Source organism: Heloderma suspectum, chromosome 2 (genome assembly GCF_057233095.1).
Source record: "Heloderma suspectum isolate Gila_16-S chromosome 2, 16-S_ref, whole genome shotgun sequence".
Lineage (NCBI taxonomy): Eukaryota > Metazoa > Chordata > Lepidosauria > Squamata > Helodermatidae > Heloderma > Heloderma suspectum.
In genome coordinates this window covers 167,027,277-167,049,306 of record NC_139459.1, presented here as the reverse complement: position 1 = coordinate 167,049,306, position 22,030 = coordinate 167,027,277, and the positions used below count along the sequence as shown (strand labels likewise).

Sequence of the window (22,030 nt, the reverse complement as noted above, 5' to 3'; positions counted from 1 at the left end):
TCAAGTCCATATTCATTGCATCAGTGATGCTATCTAGCCATCTCATCCTCTGCTGTCCCCTTCTCCTTTTGCCTTCAGTCTTTCCCAGCATCAGGGTCTTTTCCAGAGAGTTTTCTCTTTGCATTAGGTGGCCAAAATATTTGAGCTTTGGACACCTTCCGACCTGAGGGGCTCATCTTAGCCTTGTGATATGTTCCATGGGGTTTTCTTGACAAGAATACTGGAGTGGGTTGCCATTTCCTTCTCCAGTGGACCACATTTTGTCAGAACTCTCTGCCATGACCTGTCCGTCTTGGGTGGCCCTGCACGGCACAGCTCATGGCTTCACTGAGTTACGCAAGCCCCTTCGCCACAACAAGGCAGTGATCCATGAGGGGGAAATTCGCCCATGCCTGTCCATTTTAGTTCGCTGATTCCCAAGATGTCGATGTTCAATCTTGCCATCTCATGTTTGACCACCTCCAGCTTACCTTGATTCATTGATCTTACATTCCAGGTTCCTAAACAATATTGTTCTTTACAGCATCGGACTTTCTTTTCACCACCAGACACATCCACAGCTGAGTGTCCTTTCGGCTCCGGCCCAGCTGCTTCACTCTTTCTGGCGCTACTTGGAAATACCCTCTGCTCTTCCCCAGTAGTATATTGGACACCTTCTGACCTGAGGGGCTCATCTTCCGGCGTCATATCTTTTAGCCTTGTGATAGGTTCCATGGGGTTTTCTTGGCACGAATACTGGAGTGGGTTGCCATTTCCTTCTCCAGTGGACCACATTTTGTCAGAACTCTCCACCATGACCTGTCCGTCTTGGATGGCCCTGCATGGCATAGCTTATGACTTCACTGAGTTATGCAAGCCCCTTCGCCACAACAAGGCAGTGATCCATGAAGGGGACAGGGCATAATTAGGGTGCCCCATGAATGATATGTCAGGGCCTTACTTGCTTTGTCCCAACCAACAGAAGCAAAACTGAACCTCTCTCTTGTTGCATGATGATCCCATTCACACACCAGTTGGTAGCCACAATCCAGAAAGTTATATATGTAATGATGGCCAGCAATTTGGATGGCTTTAAAGGGGGATTGGACACATTCATGGTGGAGAAGGCCATCAATGGCTACTAGTCCTGATGGCTTTGTGCTACCTCCAGTATCAGAGGCAGTGTGCCTCTGTACACCAGTTGCTGGGGAACATGGGCAGGAGGGTGCTGTTGCACTCGTGTCCTGCTTGTCCGTTTCCCATGGGCAGCTGCTTGAATGGAATACTGGACTAGATGCACTCTTCGTCTGATCCAGCATGGCTCTTCTTATGTTCTTATGTGACAGGCAGAAATTCAGCAGGTGAAACCATTCAGCATCACTGGACTTCCTGGCTGGGTTGAGCTGACTTATTTTTCCCCCACCCGAGCCTGTAGCTGTTTAACTCACAGAGACCGCATCAAAAAAAAGGATTGAGCAGACGAGTTCTCTCTCCTTCACCCTTGCAAAGACCCTGTAAGGTAGGTTATTTCATTTTCATTTACGGACAGGCCATTGAGGCTGAGAGAATACCACGGCATTGGGCAGAACCCCCTTCACTGCCCCCCCCATTTTCTCCCCAGCAGATGCACAGAGACACACTCAGCCCCATCCGCACAAGGCGAAAGATCTTGGGGAACATTCAACGCTGTCGGTGAGTTTTGTCAGTGAGGTCAAACCATCGGCTGTTGAGTGTACCCTGCGGCCTTTGCAGGCGCTGGAAGTGGAGGAGGCTCCACCAAGGATAACCAAGGTGGCTCAGCTGCAGATGCAAAGAAATGGCTTGCTCTGGAGGATGAACTCAGCCCCCGGGCTATGCATGAAAAAAGGCACATATGCAAGGAAACAAAGGGTGATTTCTTCACCCACACAAGGCTTGAAGCACTTCTTGTTTTAATTGCTTCATAATCTACATGTATAAAACAACTACTCCTGTTTTGTTTTGCCTTCTGTATGAATGCAGAAGACCAGATATTTGCAAGCCAGGTATTCGTATAAATAAGGCTCAAGCGTCATTTAAGCCTCATGGATGAAAACGCCCAACCTTTGTGTGTGTGTTAATTGCATTTGCTCACATCCTTGCATGCCTTTTTACACATACTTTTCTACAGCTGCCAGTTCTGCCTCCTCACAACACAGGCACAGAGCACTTTACAACAGCCTTCTACAATCTGGTGCCCTCCAGATGTGTTGGACTACAATGCCCGTCATGCCCCAGCTGCCACGGCCAGCTCCTGTTTGTCATGTCTGCCCAGAACCATGCAGTTTTGGTGTATGGTTATGCAGACAGCTAGGAAGTGGTCCAAAATGAAAAACAACAGATTAGCTCCTCTTTGCAGACCTGCCTGCCCTACTAGTCTAGTCCAATGTCTCCAGAGGAGATACGGGGGTCTCCTCCAACATATCCCAGTTGGAAGCAGGAGCGGTTTCAGGAGGCTGCTCTGGGGAGCACAGATCTGGGGGCCTTGCATGCCCGCCTTCAAGGAGGTTTGCAACCCTTCCTATCTGTGCCCAGAAGCATGTGCTCAACTCATAGCCTTTCCCCTCCAAAAGCTGTATACAAATAAAGTCACAGGCTTACTGACTGGAGCTTTACTTTCTGGAGGCCTCATTTATACACCACTGGGACACCACTGGAAGGGGAGTCATGCTAAAATTCCTTTAAGAGCTCAAGCCCTCTAGGTGCCTTTAGGTGCTCAACCTCTCCCTTTAGGCGCTCAACCTTTCCCAACCTGGGGTCCCCAGAGGTTGTCAAACTACAGTGGCCATCATCCTTGGCCATGCTGGCTGGGGTGATGGGAATTGTTGTACAACAACCTGTGGGGACCCCAGTTGGGGAAAATCTGCACTAGAGGGCATGGGCTCGAGCACCTACTGAACAGGAATTTTTAGCACCATTTCCTTTCCTGTGGTGTCACAGCTCTTGGTGGTGTAAATGAGGTCTCTGGAAAGCAAAGCAGCAGTCAATAAGCCTGTAACTTTATTTGTATGCAGCTTTTCTGTATAGACTATACTCAAAGTGGCTCACAACAGAGCATGAAAGCAACAAACCAAAATATAAATCCATCAGCTAGACGGGATTCTCCGTGCCACATCCCTCCAAAAGACCCGTCCAAAAAATGTCATAATAAACACTGCATAAAAAACACCTATATATTAAAATAATTCATAATTCATTACGAACAGGGAGAGCATGAAGAACCCCCCTGACCTAGGAGTTCATAGCAGTAGCATTGCTAAGAGGAACTCTTCACACCATACTTCAAACTCCCAGTTCCTCTTCTGGTGCTGACGTGGCTGGGAATTTAGCATGCTCAGTACATGGGAATCTTCTGTGAGCTGCAATTCCATTGTGCTTAGTGCTACTTCCTGAACTGGCCTTCCCCATCCTGGTGCCCTCCAGATCTGTTGGAGTACAACTCCCATCACCTGCCAGCCATTGGCCATGGTGGGAGTTGTAGGCCAACACATCTGGAGGGCACCAGGTTGGGAAAAGCTGAAGAGCAGGTATGTTTTCCTTTGTGACTTTGGGCCTCCACTTCTTCCCCAAGGCCTGGGGTGTTTTGGGGCTTAATACGAGCTTTCACAAGGGGAAACCCTCTGTGGAATCCTGTTGCCAGAAGATCTCTCCTCTGGACTGAGTCCAAAACCTGCCTACAAAGTCACAATCAACATTCATTCTGTCGGTGGGTTGTGATGCTGGCGGAGAAGCTCACTGATCAGTGAATGCAACTGTGGCCGGAAGGGACCCTCGATCAGCACCGTCATGGGCCGTGTAGCGCACCAAGGCATTTCTCGCATGTGCTTGGCATTGCTGGTGTAATGTAAGCTGTCAAGGACATACCTTTACCCACAAGGCTATGTTTTGCTAAGTGAGCTGTTCCATGCTGTAACTCACATGTGTAGTTCAAAAATAGTCCCGTATTTTCTATAGAACCTCAAGAAGATCGGTCGTGTTGCCTAGGAGTTGGCGTGGGGGGGGGTATGTGTGTCCTGGGTCAAATAGTTTTGAGACAGATCACTCTGGGTTGGATCTAGATTTAAGCTGGGCTGGATCAACTGCCCTGACGAAAGTGAGCTTCCCCGCCCCTTCCTTCCCACGGCAGCCCCTCCAGCCCCATGAAAATGTTACAGAGAGTCAGAAGCCCCTGCTGAATGGGGTGAGCTGTGGAAGGAGGTGGGATCCCCCAAAATTGGGTGGGGGGACATTCTGCGAGCAGAGCTCTTCCTCTTGTGGAAGGCACATCCTGTATCCAACCTTCTGAAAGGAGGGGTTTGGACTGGGAAAATGGATCAGTGGCACCCTTTCCCATCCCACCACATGATGTCCATAGGTAGCCTGTAATTTGCATGATCTGCATACTAGGCTGTCCAGATTGGGGGAACTGGAATATGGCAAACTTATAAGAGATTTACCTGGGGAAAAAAAGCCTAGCCAATGCTTTGACTGTAAGGTAAGAGGTGCAGAGGCTCTAGTAGAACTGACCCATTCATTGCCAGAGATTTGGTGGTGCTGGAGGCGGGCACCTAAAGGGTGCAATCCTGTGCATGCTTACAAGGGATTCAGCTGGAAGGGTGCAGTGGGAGTGGGGGAGAGCAGAGCAGGGATTGTATAAATTGCTTCAATCTGAAATCTGTTTTACATTTACCACAGGCATTGGCCATGCTGGCTGGGGCTGCTGGGAGTTGAAGCCCAAAACATCTGGAGGGCACCAGGTTGGGGAAGGCAATTATAATTAAGTCTGCATTTCTTGCATTTCATTTTAGGACTGTTTCAACCTGCCAACTTTGGGACATTTCCACCATGTCCAGATTTCTCTCTCTCTCTCTGTTCCCTGCCACAATTTTTGTTTTGTTTAACATCCAGGGGTCCATAGCATTTTCAAGCACAACACAACCACAATGTTTGATACACAAACAATTGTATGTTTTAGAATGCATAGTGACATACATACATATCAATATGCTAAATAATGATTTACAAACGTTTTTGTCAAGTAGGGAGTAGTTTGTAACTCTGTATTGTTATTTAATATATTGATATTTTTGTCAATGTGCATTTTTGAATGCCCTAGAGTAAATGCACTCTGGGAGAGAGAAGAGGACAGGAAGGCCTGGTGTGCTATCGTCCATGGGGTCACGAAGAGTCGGACACGACTTAATGTATAAAGCAGTTTGATTGTGGCTGTATTGTGTAACATCCAGCCTGAAGACTTGGAGAACCCTTAACAATTCGTGACATTTTAGTTGGTTCTAATAAAGTGACTATTATGGTTTTTGATTCCCGCCCCCCCCCCCCCCCAATGAATCAACAGGCACTTTTTTGTGTTTTGGAGATTTATAAAGTTTCATGGGACATGAATGTGTTATCAGCCTCCTTTGGAGGTTTGACATTGCCCAATTATTTAGTGAAATCAATGCGCTGTAGGGCTTCCCACCTCAATCCCTTGCTGTGGGAGAGAAGAAATTGAGTTTTTTTCCCCTGGTGTTAGTGGACTGAAAGTTGTTGAAAGAATGCCCATGGAAAGGGGCTTTCCACAGGTCAGTGACGGTGATGGCCCCCTGAAGGTGGTTTTTGCCATTCAAACTTCTACTTACATAACTCTCTTTTCTTTTTGCAGCAAGGATCTTACAAGTGCAGCCTCAAACCAGATTTTTTTGTTTTAGCGGTATCTCACAAACAATAAAATCATGAGTTTTTTGAAAGTCACAATCAAGAAATCGTGTTTTGCACAGCAAACTAGGGGCAAAATCAAGCCGAATGGAAGCAAGGTTGCACATTGCAGGCACATTTCTTTGAAAGAGTTAGCTCCACTGAACTGAGTGGGGCTTATTTCCAAGTAAAGATGCTTCGGATCTGGCTGCAATCCCATTACTTTGCAGTGTGTGATTAACTCACTTCCATTTAAATAAACAGGACCTTAAAAGGTGGTTAACTTTGGCTGGATTGTGCCCCACTTCAATTTTCTGAACTGTAGCCTCCTAATTTACAGTTTTAAATGTTAAAAAGTCACTGCATCAGCATTTATTACATTTGTAGTAAATATCTCATCTTTTCAATTGCATTACATTTGCAACTGTAACTAAGCTGCAGTAGCTGTAACTACCCATTCATATTCCCCCTTGCTCTCCCCAATCTCTCTGCCCCCTCCCTCTTGTTGTCTTTCCCCACTGTTGATTTTTAGTTTATAAGCTCCTTGCGGGAAGGGATCTCTCTATGTCTTTGTTTTTATTTTGTTGCCTCTGAAACTTTGTAAAACTCTATGGGTTAGATCCAGACCAAGTTAGTCATGCTTACTCCCATTGACATCAATATGAATATTTCATCATGACTAACTTAAATTCTGTTGGTTTCAATACAAATGAAACACCACTAACTTTGTGCAGATCCAACCCCATGTATACTGGTGATGGTACAAAAAAGCAAACTGCTTCGATTGCCATCCGTGCCATTCTCCCAATGTGGCTGTTTTTCCCACCATTTAGACCTGGATGCAATGCAGTTGTCCAGTGATTTCTTTTCCTGCACTATTCAAATTGCAGCTTATTCCTGACTAAGCATCAGTGTAGTGTAGTGGTCTCACTACACTACATAATTGACCCTAAGGTCAGTTATGACCAGGCCGAGACCTGGGTTCAAATTCCCACTCAGGTATGAAGCTCACTGGGTGACCTTGGGACAGCCACTATCTCTCAACCTAAACTACCTTGCAGGATTGTTGCTAGGATAAAAGAGTGGGCAAGGATGGTGGTGGAAGAACCATACACTTTAATGAAAGACAGGAAATAAATTCTTGACCCAAAGAGAGAATTATTGATTCCCTTTGTAAGGGTGATCTGGGATGCTTGTAGGATGAACAGTATACACAGACTATTTGGAAAGTTTGTTTTTTGCTGCTAGTGGGCGGGGGGGGGGGGATTGGTCAGAAGTTTCCATTTTTACTTATGTGCTTTTATTATTTATCGAAAATATTTTTATACCACCTTTAAAAGTAAAAACCTTCCCAAGACAGTTTACAAAATAAAAACATGAACCAGTTACGTGTATGTAATACAATTAACCTAGCCTAAAATACCATTGCAATACAAATAAAAAATAAAAATGTCAACAACAGTTAAAACCATAAGATACAACGTCATCAATTGAAAGTGATTAAACAACCAGCTCTTTAGGGCCTCTCTAAATGCTGGCTGTATTTCTGCATTTATGAATATGTGATGGCTGTTTGAACCGGCTTTCAGGATAAAACTTCAGCCCTTAGTTGTAGAAGGACGAATCAAGTTTCTCAACAGAGGTAACTCTTAAAACTCCATACGGTACCTAGGTCCAGTTTGCGATTATCTTTGCGATTCTATAGCTTTCGGTTTAGCTGCAGCACGCAACAGTTTGGCCAGGAAGGTAATTTAACTTCTTCAAAGCTCCCCACCTCCTCCTGCTTTTGGGGGGTGGGGAAAGCAAAGGAATGGCAGAAACAAGTCAGACTTTTCGGCTCCAGGCTATTGTTGGGGGAAGGTGACTAACCGCTTGGAACTTACTATGCAATTGGTTAGCCGGGAGCCGCCAGAGTTCAGTATCTGGCTGCCTGGCCGGCAAAGCAGGGAAAAGATGACTTCTGCCTTCCAGTTATGGAAGGACTATTTCCAGCTGGCCAAAGTGGTGGAAGGGATTCACAGAGAGGAGGACGGCCTGAAGGGGACCGCTCCCCCCGAGCAGCAGCAGCTCCGCTGGCAAGGCGAGGCGTCCCTGGAAGCGACCGGCCCGGAGGACCAAGTCCTCCTCTGCTCTTTCTGCAAGCACAACGGGGAGTCCAGGCACGTCTACACGTCGCACCGGCTCAAGGACGAGGCCGGGCGCGTCCAGTGTCCGATTCTAAGGAACTACACGTGTCCCCAGTGCGGCGCGTCTCAAGATGCGGCCCACACGCGGAGGTTCTGCCCCTTGACCCACAGGGGCTACACGTCCGTCTATAGCAGGAGCGCCCGGAATTCTGCGGGGAAGCGAAAAAAGGTTCGCCGCTGGAGAAACAGCCAACCCGCGCAAATATAGTGGGCTGGGTCCAGATTCAGCCATTCTTCGAGGAGAGCCATTGAAGTCACTTAGACTAACTTTGGCCCCATTGATTTTAATGGGTCTGCTCGAAGTATGACTACATCTGGATCCAGAATGGGGGGGGGGCATTGTTTTTTGTTAAAAAACCAAAAACGTTGTTTTCTCTCCCAGATCTAACAGCGTCAAGAGCGTGTATCCGCAGTGGCTCTTCTAACCTAGCGGTAAGTGTTCGCACGATTAAGCACGCGTTACAGGAAGCGAGCGGGAGCCGGGCGCTGCTGCGTTGCCGTCCATAGCCGGCGCCGCTGCTAAACGCCCGTCTGCCGGCCTCTCGGGGCCTTCGGACCCCCTCTCTTCTTACTAGAGCTTGGGGAAGGAATTGGTTGAGCCGTTTATTTTCTAAGGGGATGTTGCTGGGGCAGCCAGCATTGCGCCCTTTGCACGGTTTTATATCTTTAGGCTGCAATCCTGAACGCACTAACCTAGGAGTAAGCCCCACTGAATGCACTGGGACTTACTCCTCTGTAGACATGCATAGGATTGCTCTGTAAAACATTTTTAACCGCGCGTTTCCATTAAAAGGGGATCTGAGGGCGGCTTACAACGCTAGATATCCTTTAAAAAACAGGCGTACACAACGCTCAAAGACTCATGGATTGCCGTGCAAGGTGCAATACTCCAAGCGGCGAGTCGAGGCATGGATCTTATAGCCCTGGCGGATGGGAAGAAAGGGGAGTTTATTGGGGAAAGGGAACATTGGAACGTTTTCTTCTTGCCTTTTGGGAGTGGGATCCGGAGTCCATTTCTGGATTATTTTGGTGAAGGTAGTGACGGTGTTTCTGCTCCCTCCTTCACTGAGTAAGATTATTTGATTATTGACTAACCCTTAACCTGGGATTTAAAAAAAAAAAACGGTTTCCAATGCAATCCTGCCCTCCAAGGAACTTAATCCCGGGTAAGTAAGTGTATTGCAGCCCTCACATTTTTTTGATTTTGTTGAACTGTGTTTATTAATAATCTTGGTATCCACTGCTATGACGGTCATTGTTTTTGTTTGTTGTCTCTCTATGAAATATCCCCCTCACCATCTTCCTTTGGGCTGTGGAATTTAAAACTGCCCCAAAGGTGATGCCAGATCAGCCATACCTGTGCATAGAGTCAAATTCCAGAATGACAGACACATGTCAGGCATATGCATAAAAAAACCAAGTAGAGGAGCCTTCCACAGCCTCCAGATTTTTCAGACTGCAGCTCCCATAATTTCCGGCCAGATGGCCATGGGCATGCTGGGAGTTGCAGTCCAACACATCTGGAGGGGACCAGGTTGGGGAAGAGTTTTGTTTAAAAAAAAAAAAAAAGTAATTCGTTTTAAGAGCATTTATTGTATGATTACTTTTTATATATCTCACAGTTTAGCAGTGTTAAAAGAATTGTGGCACATTAGAGGGTAGGCAGAACCTTCCCTGGTGAAATGTTCATCCCGTTGGCAAATATATGAACACCTGGGTACAGATAGGGGAGATGACAGTGAGGCCAAAAGGTCTGTGATTTCTCTGCCCCAAGGCATGCAAAACAAGAATGGAGTGACCCACTCATGTGCAGCCCATACATGATAATGCTAACTTTCTAGCGATGGTGCATATGAGACCCACATTCAGTCTGATATTTTGTCCACAACATCACTGGTTTTTAACTGGTGGGGTCAGGGACCCATTAGTGGGTCGCACGCAAGATAACATGGGTCTCATAAATAAAACCGCCATCAGTTTGTTAATTTAGGGTGTGTGTGTGTGTGTTTAAACAAAAACAGGCGGGAAAAAAAGATGGATAAAAACGTGTGTATATGACCAAATGCAAAGGAGCAGGGAGCTCTTTTTCTTTTAATCATTGTGTAGGTGAGGGAATTTTATCAGGTGCAGCTTTTCCCCACACTGCATAAACAAAACTGCACCTGATAAAATTAGTTGGTAAAAGTTCAGAAGTCCTTTCTGCCTTTGCATCAGGTCACCCTAGAAAGGAAAAAGAAGGACTTGCATGGTTAAAATGTTTAAAGTGGGTTTGGTACTGCAAGTTGGGGAAGAGATGGGTCCTCCTTAATCTGAAAGGGTTGACACCTACTGCACTACACCACATTAGCTACTTCTTGTTGTGCCTTAGGCTGAAATCATATGGCCACTTATTTGGGAATAAATCCCACTGAAGATCAGTGGAATTTAGCTTTGAATAAATATGGATAAATCATATATCTGAAATGTGAAGTTCAGAACTTTAATAGTGCAAGTCTATTCATATTTACTCAAAGTAAGTATTCAATGGGGCTTTCTCTCTAGTGTGCATAGGATTGCAGCTTAATTTTCCTAGATAACATTTTCTTTTAACTCAAGTGACTAGTCAGATGGGTATTTTTTTGTATCTGAATTAATATCCTCAGAAAGACAACCATTTTTTTTAATGTTGTGGGATAAGACACACAGGCCTGTCATAGGCCCTGATAGCTGAGAAGATAATTTGGACACAATCGAAAATACTAAGGTATGTTCTGGAAGTTGCCATTCATTTCAGCCGGGATTGTAGTGGTCTTTTGTTGCTGGTGCGTAGCTGTTTTAAATTGGGCAGCTGTCTGTAAGCAAGTACAGACCTACCACACAAGGCCTGTGTGAGGTGTCATTAATCAGGATGAGCTGTAGATCACATGTTTGAGTGGTTTTAGCTGTAGATTATATGTTTGAGTGGTTTTAGCTGGGAACTGTAGGTGATAACAAGTAGTGTTTTGCTGTTTTTCTCATACACGATATCAGGGGTTCATGTACCTGCTTATCTTCCAGTGTGATATATGCCATCATTTGTCAGCAGTGTCCTACCCACTAGGGCCTGCTGCATTCTACATAGGACAGACAGGCCAATCTCTGGGCTAAGGATGGGGAACCAGTGGCCCTCCAGATGTTGTTGGACTCGGACTCCCATCAGCCCCAGCCAGCATGGCAAATGATCAGGATTTATTGATTGATTTGATTTATACCCCCCTTTCTACCAAGAAAAATGGCACTCAAGGCAGCTTATAAATAAAACTTTATTAAAACAATAAAACAAATGCATTAAAACAATTACAAACACAACAGTAACTAGATAAAAACAGCATCAAACCCAACAGACCCACTTACACACCAAAGGCCTGCTTGAATAAATAGGTCTTTGCCTGTGGATGGAAGGACAGCAGAGAGGGTGTTGTAGTCGAACATTATCTGGAGGGTTTCCAGTTCCCCACCCCTGCTCAGTTGTGTGTGTGTTTCAGAGAAGGTTTCTATTCTCCCTTCCTGCAGATCAGGATTTGAGGCACATCTGAAATTCAGATCTCACATTTGTATACTATCCAAATCAAACGACCTATTGTTTTTAAATCAGGCATACATTCAGGTTTTGTCTAAGATCTACTTTTCAATTGATATATTAAAATCTATATAGCTACATTTTTTCTTGTCCTCTTTTTTGTTTTGTTTTGTTGAAAGTTTACAATAAAAAATTAAGAAAAAAATCTACTTAGAAAAACATACGAGGCCATAAAACTGTACCGCTTCAGAGTGCAGTTAAGAGGCTTGCGTGACTGAATGTTTCTCCATAGAAAAGAAAGAAAGGTGGGTAGGTAGGAAGATTTGTATGAAGCCCCAACCTCCTGTATTAACTGGTAGAGTCCAAAACAGGTTTACCACCTTATCTCCCTTTTTTTTTTTTGGTAGGGCTAGGCCTGAGTTATAACACAAACCGAGAATAATAATTGGTAGTCCTTCAGGAAGGAAAAGGTGATTGAGATTAAAGTTGCGCATATTGTTTTTATCATCTCTTTCAGGTACTTTCACAGCTGTACCAGAGCTAGCACTTTTTCTGACATCTGGGGAGATTCTGGTTCTAATAACTCACCCCTAGCAGTTGATACGCAGAAATCAACTCATACGCAATCCAGAGAAAACATGGAGATGCAGAAAGGCCTGAATGACAATTTTATACAGGTGGCACATCACACATGAGACCCGGGCAATGAATTCTCCCAACACTAGCACAGTCAACTCACTTCAAGCTATTGTTTTTCACTGAGCTGTTCTCTTGTTACTTGAATTAACTTACATTCATGTTCAGTTGAAGATGTTTGGCTCAGTGTTCAGGGTAAAGAAAGTATCCCAAAGGACAAATTTTTATCTGATATCCCAAGTTACCAGTCCCAGGTCCCCCTATGCTTCTAATTGTTTGCTGTGTTTATTATGGTTTAATGTTTTTTGTTTTAATGCATACTTGTTTTATAAGTTTTTTTTGTTGGTCAGTTTTTAGGCTCTTACTTTGTATGGTTAATATTTTTTCATGGTTAGTTGTTGTATTATTTATTTATTTATGAATACAGAGTTTTTCTTTTAAAAGCAAACAAAGGATGTAGCTGTCATTTTTCATGATGATGGAATTCCCAAAACATTTACAACTGAATACTAGTGAGGAATTTTTATTGGACAAGAAATCTAGTGTATGTTGCAAAGAACACAGACACATTCTATATTGGTTTAGTGGGAGAAATCTAGGTACATACTTAATCTTGCATTGGAATCAGTGGGATTTAAAAGTGATCCATTTAGGTTGTCTTATGCCCAAATATGGCATTTTGATTCCAAAACCTTAGTTCATTTGTAAACAGTGAAATAGTTAACCTAAAACTCTATAAATGAATACGCTACCCTCAAACTCTATACATGAATAAGCATAATTTTGCAGTATCTTATAGGGTGAAATTGGCTCTTAAATAGGATTTTTGTTTTTCTGCTTGTATTCTAAAAGCTACGTTTCAAATAAATAGAGGAAAACTGCAGCTAGGTACATGAACATATAGGACAAGGATGGGGAACATGTGGCCCTCCAGATGTTGCTGGTTTGCAACTCCCATCAGTCCTAGACAACATAGCCAATGGGGAGGAATGATAGGAGTTGCGGTCCCAACAACATCTGGAGGGCCACATGTTCCCCATCCCTGATACAGGATAACTCTTCATTTCTGCCAGGGGAAATCCCAGTCATAGCCAAGAGTTCACACCCAAAATGTACTGCAGTTTAGAGGTTACATATCTGAGCCTCTTAGAGATATGCAGATAGTGGGAGGGAGGATTATTGACTGTAGCAGCCATCCAAAGTTGTGTGTCGAGACACTGGGCTTGATTCTTAAGGCTCCTTTACATTGCCGTGATAGTTAAGCAGGATGTTAAAGTAAGGGTAAATAATTATACTCAATATTAAGTTATTTTATTCTGTAACAGTGGTCTGTCTATTCATGCAAATGAGAATCATGGCCAACTGCTATGAAATTGCACCAGAAGGAAGAAAATTGCACCAGAACAGAACAAACTCTTGCAAATATTAAAGCAAACAATGATATTCACAAGCTACAGTTCTCTCTTTTTCACTGTACTTCGTGTGCTTGTCATATTGTTCAAGCTGTAAGGAAGAAGCTTCCCAGGTTGTCTGTTTCTCCGGAACTTCAGTCTCTTGAAGGAATCCAGATCTCTGTGTGTACTCATGATCAGCCGACTAGAAAGAAAGAAACCACACCACAGTGCAGTCCTCACTCACAAGCTCAGTCTTCCTGGCTTAACATGTAACCATTTACTAAAGAAGCAGATTCTGATTTTTGCTCCAAAGTGAATGTAAGGGGGTTGAATTAAAGAAGTGCAAATAAATCACGAAAGAGGTTTCAATCTCAAGTGCTGCATCCCCCCAGGTCTCAAGATGTTCCAACTACCATTTTATACTGTTTAAATTGATTTTATCTGTATGCCGCCCTGAGATCTTAATGATATAGGGCGGGATAGAAATTTTTTAAATAAAATAAATAGTAAATGCCACTCTGCTGCTGGATCGTTTAAGCTGTGGCAGGCCAGGGGGAGGGAATTATTGCTCTTCCCTGTTCTGGATCCAGAGATTTCCTCACTTGAGCTGTGTTTGATGTCTCTTACAGCAGCACACACAAGCGGCGACCTCCCCTCAGTCCTCAAGAGTTAGAACAGCCATATATACAGTCAGGCAGTCCCAATCCACAGCTCATTTTGGGCCACCAGTTAAAAGTCTTAAACACACTTGAAAATACAACTAATTGAAATCACTGGTATGCATCCTACTGATTTTGAAGAGCCTACCAACCCAGTAAACTCTTAAACAGAGGTCAGCCAGATGCCTCTAGGAAGAGCAATGAGGAATAAAGGCAGCAAACCTCCCCAGCTTCTGGTATTCACAGGTATACTGCCACTGCACATAGAAGCTCCATTGAACTACCATGGCTAATAGCTCTTAATAGACCTATACCCCATGAATGTGTCTGATTTTAAAGTTAGAACTACTGACCCTCTCCACATCTGTATTTTAAAAGAAAAAAAATATAGACACACATCAGTTTACTTAACAAAAAGAAAAAGCTCACAAAAATTAAAATGCTACCCTGCTTAGATATATCTTGTCTTGAGGTATTCAAAGCTAGTGGCCATCACACCCCATTTAATTGCAGTGAATGCCCTAAATCAGCTTTCCCCCAACTTGGTGCCCTCCAGATGTGTAGGATTGCAACTCCCATCATTCCTAGCCAGCATGGGGTGGGGTTGATTGATGATGGGACTGACTGAATTATTTTCAAAAATTTCATTCCAGTGGGGCTTGCATGGGAGAACTTCCTCTGGCTTGTGCTCTTGCTGAGGCTTTAAAACAGCTTTCCTCAACCTGGTGCCCACCAGATATTTTGGGACTACAATACCCATCAGACTGAGTCAGCATGGCCAACGGGCAGGAATCCTGGGAGATGCAATCTAACACATCAGGAGGTCACCAGGCTGCGGAAAGCTGCCCTCAGTTATGCCTGATGTGAAGACATATTTATATCCTTCCTGAACCTACTGTTAGTCTTGTGGGAGAGGAACAAAATAATGCACCCACCCACTTTCTCCATACTGGTCATTTTGTTTTTAATGGTGGAATCCCCATTTTAGTAATCTTTTTCTAAACTGAAAAACCTTCAAATGCTTTTTGACTTCTGTTAGGAAAGTGTTCCAATCTCTTGATCATTTTAGTTGCCCTTCTGTGATAACCCTTTTTGGAGATGGAGTGACAGGAAATGCACACAGTATTCCAAATGTGGCTGCACCAAAGGTTTATGTAATGGCATTACAATACTTATGACCTCGGATATGACAGGTCTTATCAATGCCTATTACCCATAATAGATAAATGGAACTTCTTATGTTCTTGCTTTGCCATTCTATTTTCAGTCAACATAATAAAACATTTGTTCATTGTGCTGATGCCACCGTACCCCATTCCAACAAATTATTGCCAATACATACGAAGAATCTAGTGCCTGAATTTGCTTTTTACCCCCTCCCTTCCAATCCCCTTTTCTTTTATGTTGTGTCTTAAATTGTAAGCCTGTAGGCAAAGCTGTCTTCATATTTTTCTAACCTGCTCTGGGAGCCTTTTTGGCTGAAGGGTGGGTTAAAAATCCTATAAATAAATATATTACTTCTGAAAACCAGGGCATACATCAACTTATCTATAGGTATCTTGACTTCTCATGCTCACTCAGCATCATCTTAACAATACACCAACATTGCTGAAACACCAAAAATGCAAACGGCAACAACCACTCCTATAGCATCCAAAGCTGTAAATGGAGCCATTATATCTCATCATGTAGTCATGATAACATGTTTACATGCCGACTGGTGCTTTCTGGGAGCAGTTGCTAGGATCTGTTATCCTATAGCAGTGGTTTGATTGACTGGGGAGCTCTGAAATGGCTGTGGATGCTATGAGGTGGCAGTCCCACATTTATCATTCTTTCAGACTTTAATTAGGAACTGCACATGTTATATGAAGTGTTATGGCATGGAAATATGCTCTTACTTGAGATTAGAAAGCTCTTTAATTAGTCCACAAACAATATCTGTTGCATCTTCTTGCTTGGATGGATCACAAATCCTCTCCATCACCTCATCCCTGATTAAAAGAGAGGAAAAACTGGAGCATCAGACCAGCAATAAATGACCCAGTTCACATGTAACAGCGGCAAACTGTGGGTTAATTAATTAACCAACCCACAATTTGTCAGGATCACATACCGCCACCATTTTGAACATGCAGCATCTTATGGCCCAATTAGAGGTTATTCCATGAGACCCAAACCCGGACACTATGGGTTAATCATGGGTTAAAGAAACCACAGTTAACCTACAATTTGTTCTCAGTTTAACTGTAGGTTGTTTAACCCATTATTAACCCATAGTGTCCAGGTTCGCACATCACCAAATAACCAATCGGAGATTGCATATGCAAAATGGTGGTGGCACACACCGGGCATATGACCTGGCAAATCATGCATTAACGGACCCTGTGTCTTCCTAAATGCAAAAAGGACTTTAAAATTGTATGTGTTCACCTTTTCAAACAAAGTGAAAATATTTCTATGCAAAAAAGAATTAGCACATACAAGCGGCACTTGAAACTAAATGTTCACTATTCCTATTCACTGTTCCAGTCAGTCAGCCAATCCTTCCACTAGGATAGTCCATTCCATCACACCACCCTCCCCACAACAGTCAGTCAGCATTCTATGGTGGATTACTAGTTACTAGTAATCTAGATTACTCTAGATTACTAGAGGATTACTAGAGCAATCCTCATTGCTCTAGTTTGGGGGGTCACCCCCTTTGGATGTTTTTTCTAAATATTTTTTGTACTTCTGAAAACCTTAGGGTTCCCCCAAGCCTAAAACCTTATGGTATTTCCCTCAAGCAGATACCTCCTTTTTGTGCGTGGGTGTTGCAGTTTTTACTACATAAGGCTATACTTGGCTCTGAACTTTGGCAATATTCAATACATTTTCACTGATTTATGACCAAATCCTAAACAGCTCATTCCAAAGACATGCTCTGCTAGAACACAAACGCCTAGGCTTCTGTGAAAACATTCATCAGATCGTATGATAGGGTAGCTGTCTGCATGATACTTAACTGAGAATATTAACTTCTGCAGGATATTGCTTGTTGCTATTTGGATCCCTTGAAATACAAGTGCAGCATTTCCTTGGGCTCACACACATATTCAAAACTACTAATGTTAGCTGCTCATGCAAATTATTATTATTATTTAGATTTTTATACCACCCAATAACTGAAACTCTCTGGGCGGTTTACAAAAATTAAAAACATTAAAAATGCAATATACAGAGATTAAAAACCATGAGTTTCAGTTTATCAGCCCTCATCCAATCCATTGTCGCAGCCAGGCACCGATTTAGCACATCCACAGCCTCACCTGAAGAAGATGAAAAGGAGAAATACAGCTGTGTGTCATCAGCATACTGATGACAGCATGCCCCCAAACTCCGGATGACCGCGCTCAACAGTTTCATGTAGATGTTAAATGGCATGGGGAACAAAACTGACCCCAATGGAACCCCATACTGGAGAATCCATAGGGCCGAGCAAGATTCCCCAAGCACCACCTTCTGGAGCGAACCATCCAAGTAGAAGCGAAACCACTGCAATCAGTGCCTCTCACTCTCTGCTCAGTCGTCCCAGAAAGATACCATGATCGATGGTATCGAAAGCCACGGAGAGATCAAGGAGAATCAACAAGGTCACACTCACCCTGTCTGACATAGGTCATCATACAGGGCGACCAAGGCTGTTTCTGTGCCAAAACCTGGCCTGAACCCTGACGGAAATGGATCTAGATAATCGGTCTCATCCAAGAGTGTCTGGAGCTGGTTTAATTAATTAATTATTGCATTTATATCCCGCCTTTTTTCCTCTTGCAAGGCACCCAAGGCGGCTTACATTATCCTCCTCCTCTCCGTTTTATCCTCACAACAACAACCCTGTGAGGTAGGTTGGGCTGAGAGTGTGTGACTGGCCCAAAGTCACCCAGTGAGCTTCCATGGCCGAGTGGGGACTAGAACCCGGATCTCCCAGCTCCCAGTCTAACACTCTTGCCACTACACCACACATTGGCAACCACCCACTCAAGAACCTTGCGCAGGAAAGGAACATTTACCACTGGCCTAAAATTACTAAGATTTTCTGGGTCCAGGGAGTGTTTATTTAGGAGTGATCTCACTACCACTCTTTGAGGCAGCCCAAGACCACTACCTCTTGCAAAGAGACATTAATCACCTCCCTGGCCCAGCCAGCTGTTCCTTCCCTGCCAGTTTTTATCAGCCAAGGGGGGCAAGGACCCAGTACGGAAGTGGTTGCATGAACCTGTCCAAGCACCTTGTCTACATCCTCGAGCTGTACCAACTGAAACTCATCCAGGAGAACAGGACAAGGCTGTGCTCTGGATACCTCATCAGATTCACCTGCTATAACACTGGAGTCGCGTAAGTCCCAGCAGATGCAAGAGATCTTATCCTGGAAGTGCCTAGCAAATGCATTACAGCAGGCCTCAGAGGATTCTACAGTGACCTTAAGGCCGGCATGTAATAGCCCCCAGATGACTCTAAAAAGCTCTGCTGGGCAGCAGATAGAAGATTCAAAAGAGGCAGCAAGATGATGTTTTTTTGCCGCCTTCACTGCCCCTGAATATACTCTACCATAGGCACATACCAGCATCTGACTGTATCCACTAGGAGGTCTTCTCCATCTGTACTCAAGCTGTCTCCTATTTTGTTTCATAGCTCTCAGCTCCGGGGTATACTACGGAACAGTTTGAGCTCTACTCAGGAGAGGGCGCTCAGGAGCAATCATATCAACCGCCTGGGTCATTTCTGCATTCCACCGATCAACCAGGGTTTTGACAGGAGAGCCTGCCATATCAGCCGGAAACCTCCCCAGAGTCCTCTGGAAACCATCTGGATCCATTAGCCTCTGGGGGCAGACCATCTTAATAGGTCCCCCACCCTTGCAGAGGGGAAAAGCTGCTGTAAGTCTAAACCTCAGCAGGTAATGATCTGACCATGACAAGGGGACTGATGTCAGTTGAGAAAACCAAGTCCAGCGTATGCCCCACTACATACGTCAGGCCGATGACATGTTGGGACAGTCCCATGGTCATTCAAGACAAGGCTGGACAGCCATCTGTCAGGGATGCTCTGACTTGGATTCCTGCATTGAGCAGGGGGTTGGACTTGATGGCCTTGTAGGCCCCTTCCAACCCTACTATTCTATGATTCTATGATTCATCATGGAGGCCATGAAATCCTGAGCCGCCCCAGGCAAGGTGCCCTCAGCACGAATGTTGACATCCCCCAGAACCAACAGTCTGGGGGATCGCAACAGCACATCAGAGACCACCTCCATGAGCTCAGATAGGGAGTCTGTTGAGCAGCAGGGTAGGCGGTACACCAACAGAGTCCCCGATCTGTCCCGCTGGCCCAACACAAGGTGCAAACAGTCCAGACCAGTAGTCACATGGACAGGGAGCCTGCAGAAGGAGATGGAATTCCTATAGACCAGAGCAACTGCCTTCCCCGGCTCTCAGGTCTTCCCTGATGCAGAACCAAGTACCCCGGTGGGCAGAGCTGGGAGAGACCAACTCTTCCCTGCTCACCCACCCAGGTCTCGGTTATACATGCCAGATCAGCCACCTCATCCACTATTAAGTCATGGACGAGGGAGGTCTTACTTTGAACTGATCTGGCATTTAAAAGCAGCATCCGGAGACCCGAGAACAGGCTGATAGGGCAACCACCATGCCTGCGGCTGGGGGGAGGGACTGAACATGGCACAGCATTAACTGTCTGGGCCACGTTCCCCTAATCTGGCTAGCCCTCCTCCCAATGCCGTATCTCCCTTGACCCGTAACCAGACTAATTGGGGCCCCCTCAAGTGCCCCAACTTGACCATATATCCTCTCTCCCAGGCACATAACAGGATCCTAAGCAAAACAAACACAAAACAAAACGACAACAACAACCAACCCCCACACATAGAAGCCACAGAACCAGTCAACCCAGTGTTAGCGGGGTGGCCCTTGCCCTTGCGTTTCCCCTGAAGTGGCTCCCCACAAACGGAGACCCCGCCTTTGGTGTCACTGCTGCCCCGTGTCAGAACTGGGCAGATAAGAGTATTCCCAGGGAGCTCGGGTCCAGCTGGCTTGAATCAGCCATAATTAGCCCAGGGGAGATTTTTCTTTCCCTCTTCAGCTCCAGCCAGGGAGGTGGCTTCTCAGTGGCAGCAGCACAGTCCCAGGCAGAGCCAATAAGGTGGTAAGTTGGCCCACCTGCCTCTGTTCGATGTCCCGGCTGCCTTCCCCTGCTTGGTCCAGGCTCTGAATTATCATGAAAGAAGCATTAACTACATCGCTGGTTTAATATCATTGTACCTGAGACCTATTGTCATGGGCATGCACATCAGAGCCCCAGGGGCAGCAACCCGATTTGCAAGTAAGGACTAACTATGGGTTAAACAGCCCATCGATAGTTGGGGCCTGTAGCAGCAAGCAAGCACACTGCCCACCACCCACTTCTGCTTTACATCTGCTTTCATGAACAACCCAAGAATGCTCCGTTCCAGGGTGGTTTGATGCAACATCTGAACCCAGAACTCATAAACCCATGGTTTGTTGTTGGGTTAAAAGTCTGGGTTGTTTGTCCCTCAAAAACCCAGAGTTCTGGGTTTGCATGTCACATCAAAAAATCCAGGAGCAGTGTGTTTATGAAAGCAGATGCAAAGCAGAAGCAGCAAGCATGCGGGAGGCAGTGTGCTTGCTCTAGCATAGCCCTGCCAATTCATGGGTTAAACAACTCCTGCATTGGTGCTATAGGTGAATGAGGTTGGTATCTCCTCCTCCTCCCAATATCTTCTCCTATTTGTGATCAGCACAAAGGGTACTCTCCCCTTCAAATGTTCATTGGCTCCCTGCTGTCCTAAAATACCATCTCTTACACATGATGTATGCAGTATTTCTAGAATACATGATTTAACTATGAATTCTGTTTTATTGCATTTTGAAAAACTTGAACAGCCTGCCTCAAGCCAGGGGGGAAATAAAGATGGACTTAAAAAAAAAAAAAACTTTCATTTGCTCTAGTGTTCCAGGTGTGTGTGTGCTGTGTGCACACACAGTGTGTGTGTGCTGTACATGCACACACATGTAATGTGTACACACACATGTAAAGCTACCCTCTTGCACACAGATATGGGCTTGATCAGACTGTCTAGAATGCAAAATAAGGAAGATCACACTAGGAAATCTACCAACCTACCTGGCATTGCTTCGATGGATTACAAGTGGGGCTAGTGTTTTGGTTCCATTTCTTTTTCCTGCAGCACACCAATCACTTTTATCCGTGGACTGTGTATGTGGATTATGTAGAAAGGGTGTCTGAAGGGAGAGAAATGCAGAAGCAAAAGGATGCTCTCTATGTAAAATACACCAGTAAAGGACTTGTTCAGCTATCTTGCTCTTTCTGTTCTACAATCCCAATTAAAATCAACATGGGAGAAATCCAGAACAACAGCGCTAACAATTAACCCCATCATTAGAGTTTAAGACATGGAGGACGTCATAATTTTGGTATATAGATATACAGTCCAGCTAGTTTTTAGATTGAGCTATTTTGGGGAGGCAAGTGGATAAATCTTCACACCAGGCTAAAATCCTGCATTTAAAACAGGGTTTTCTGCTTCCGTTTTAAATGCAGGATCACAACGACTCCCTTTTTCATGGGCTTCCTTTCCCCCCACCCCCTTCCCCCTCCTTCTCCCCCTTCCATTATCTTTCATTGATCTCACTCCTCTTCTTGCTGCTTTTCCTCTTTTCAGGGAGGAAACTGAAGCGGAATACAAGGGGGTAATTTGATAGCTCATTATCTGCAATCTATTTAAAAATGGAACAAAGGGCATTTAGTGCAGGAGATGACTTGGAGGATCACAGTGTCATGTAAAGAGCCCGGGAAGGAGCAATCTCAATCACAGGATAAAAGCTCAGTGAAGGATTGAGATTGCTC

At 44.7% G+C, this 22,030-nt stretch overlaps 2 protein-coding genes across 2 annotated transcripts in view; one reads left to right on the top strand and one right to left on the bottom strand.

The window, feature by feature from the left end:
- Positions 1-6,771: 6,771 nt before the first annotated feature.
- Positions 6,772-12,469, top strand: NANOS3 (nanos C2HC-type zinc finger 3). Its single transcript, XM_084835821.1, has 3 exons — positions 6,772-8,025; positions 8,239-8,288; positions 11,912-12,469. Exons 1-2 carry the CDS (start codon positions 7,555-7,557, stop codon positions 8,242-8,244), a joined length of 477 nt encoding a protein of 158 aa, XP_084691947.1. The 5' UTR covers positions 6,772-7,554; the 3' UTR covers positions 8,245-8,288; positions 11,912-12,469.
- BRME1 (break repair meiotic recombinase recruitment factor 1) overlaps positions 12,448-22,030 on the bottom strand; it is a 30,656-nt gene continuing 21,073 nt past the window's right edge. Inside the window, exons 6-8 of the mRNA XM_084835820.1 lie at positions 21,287-21,405; positions 15,985-16,077; positions 12,448-13,626 (exon numbers count right to left, since the gene is read on the bottom strand). Coding sequence (XP_084691946.1) covers positions 13,482-13,626; positions 15,985-16,077; positions 21,287-21,405 — 357 coding nt within the window. The 3' untranslated portion in view covers positions 12,448-13,481. The remainder of the gene's footprint in view (positions 13,627-15,984; positions 16,078-21,286; positions 21,406-22,030) is intronic.

What these genes read in the sequence shown, in the direction of transcription:
- NANOS3 (XM_084835821.1), top strand. Translation starts at nt 7,555, where the DNA reads ATGCAATTGGTTAGCCGGGAGCCGCCAGAGTTCAGTATCTGGCTGCCT.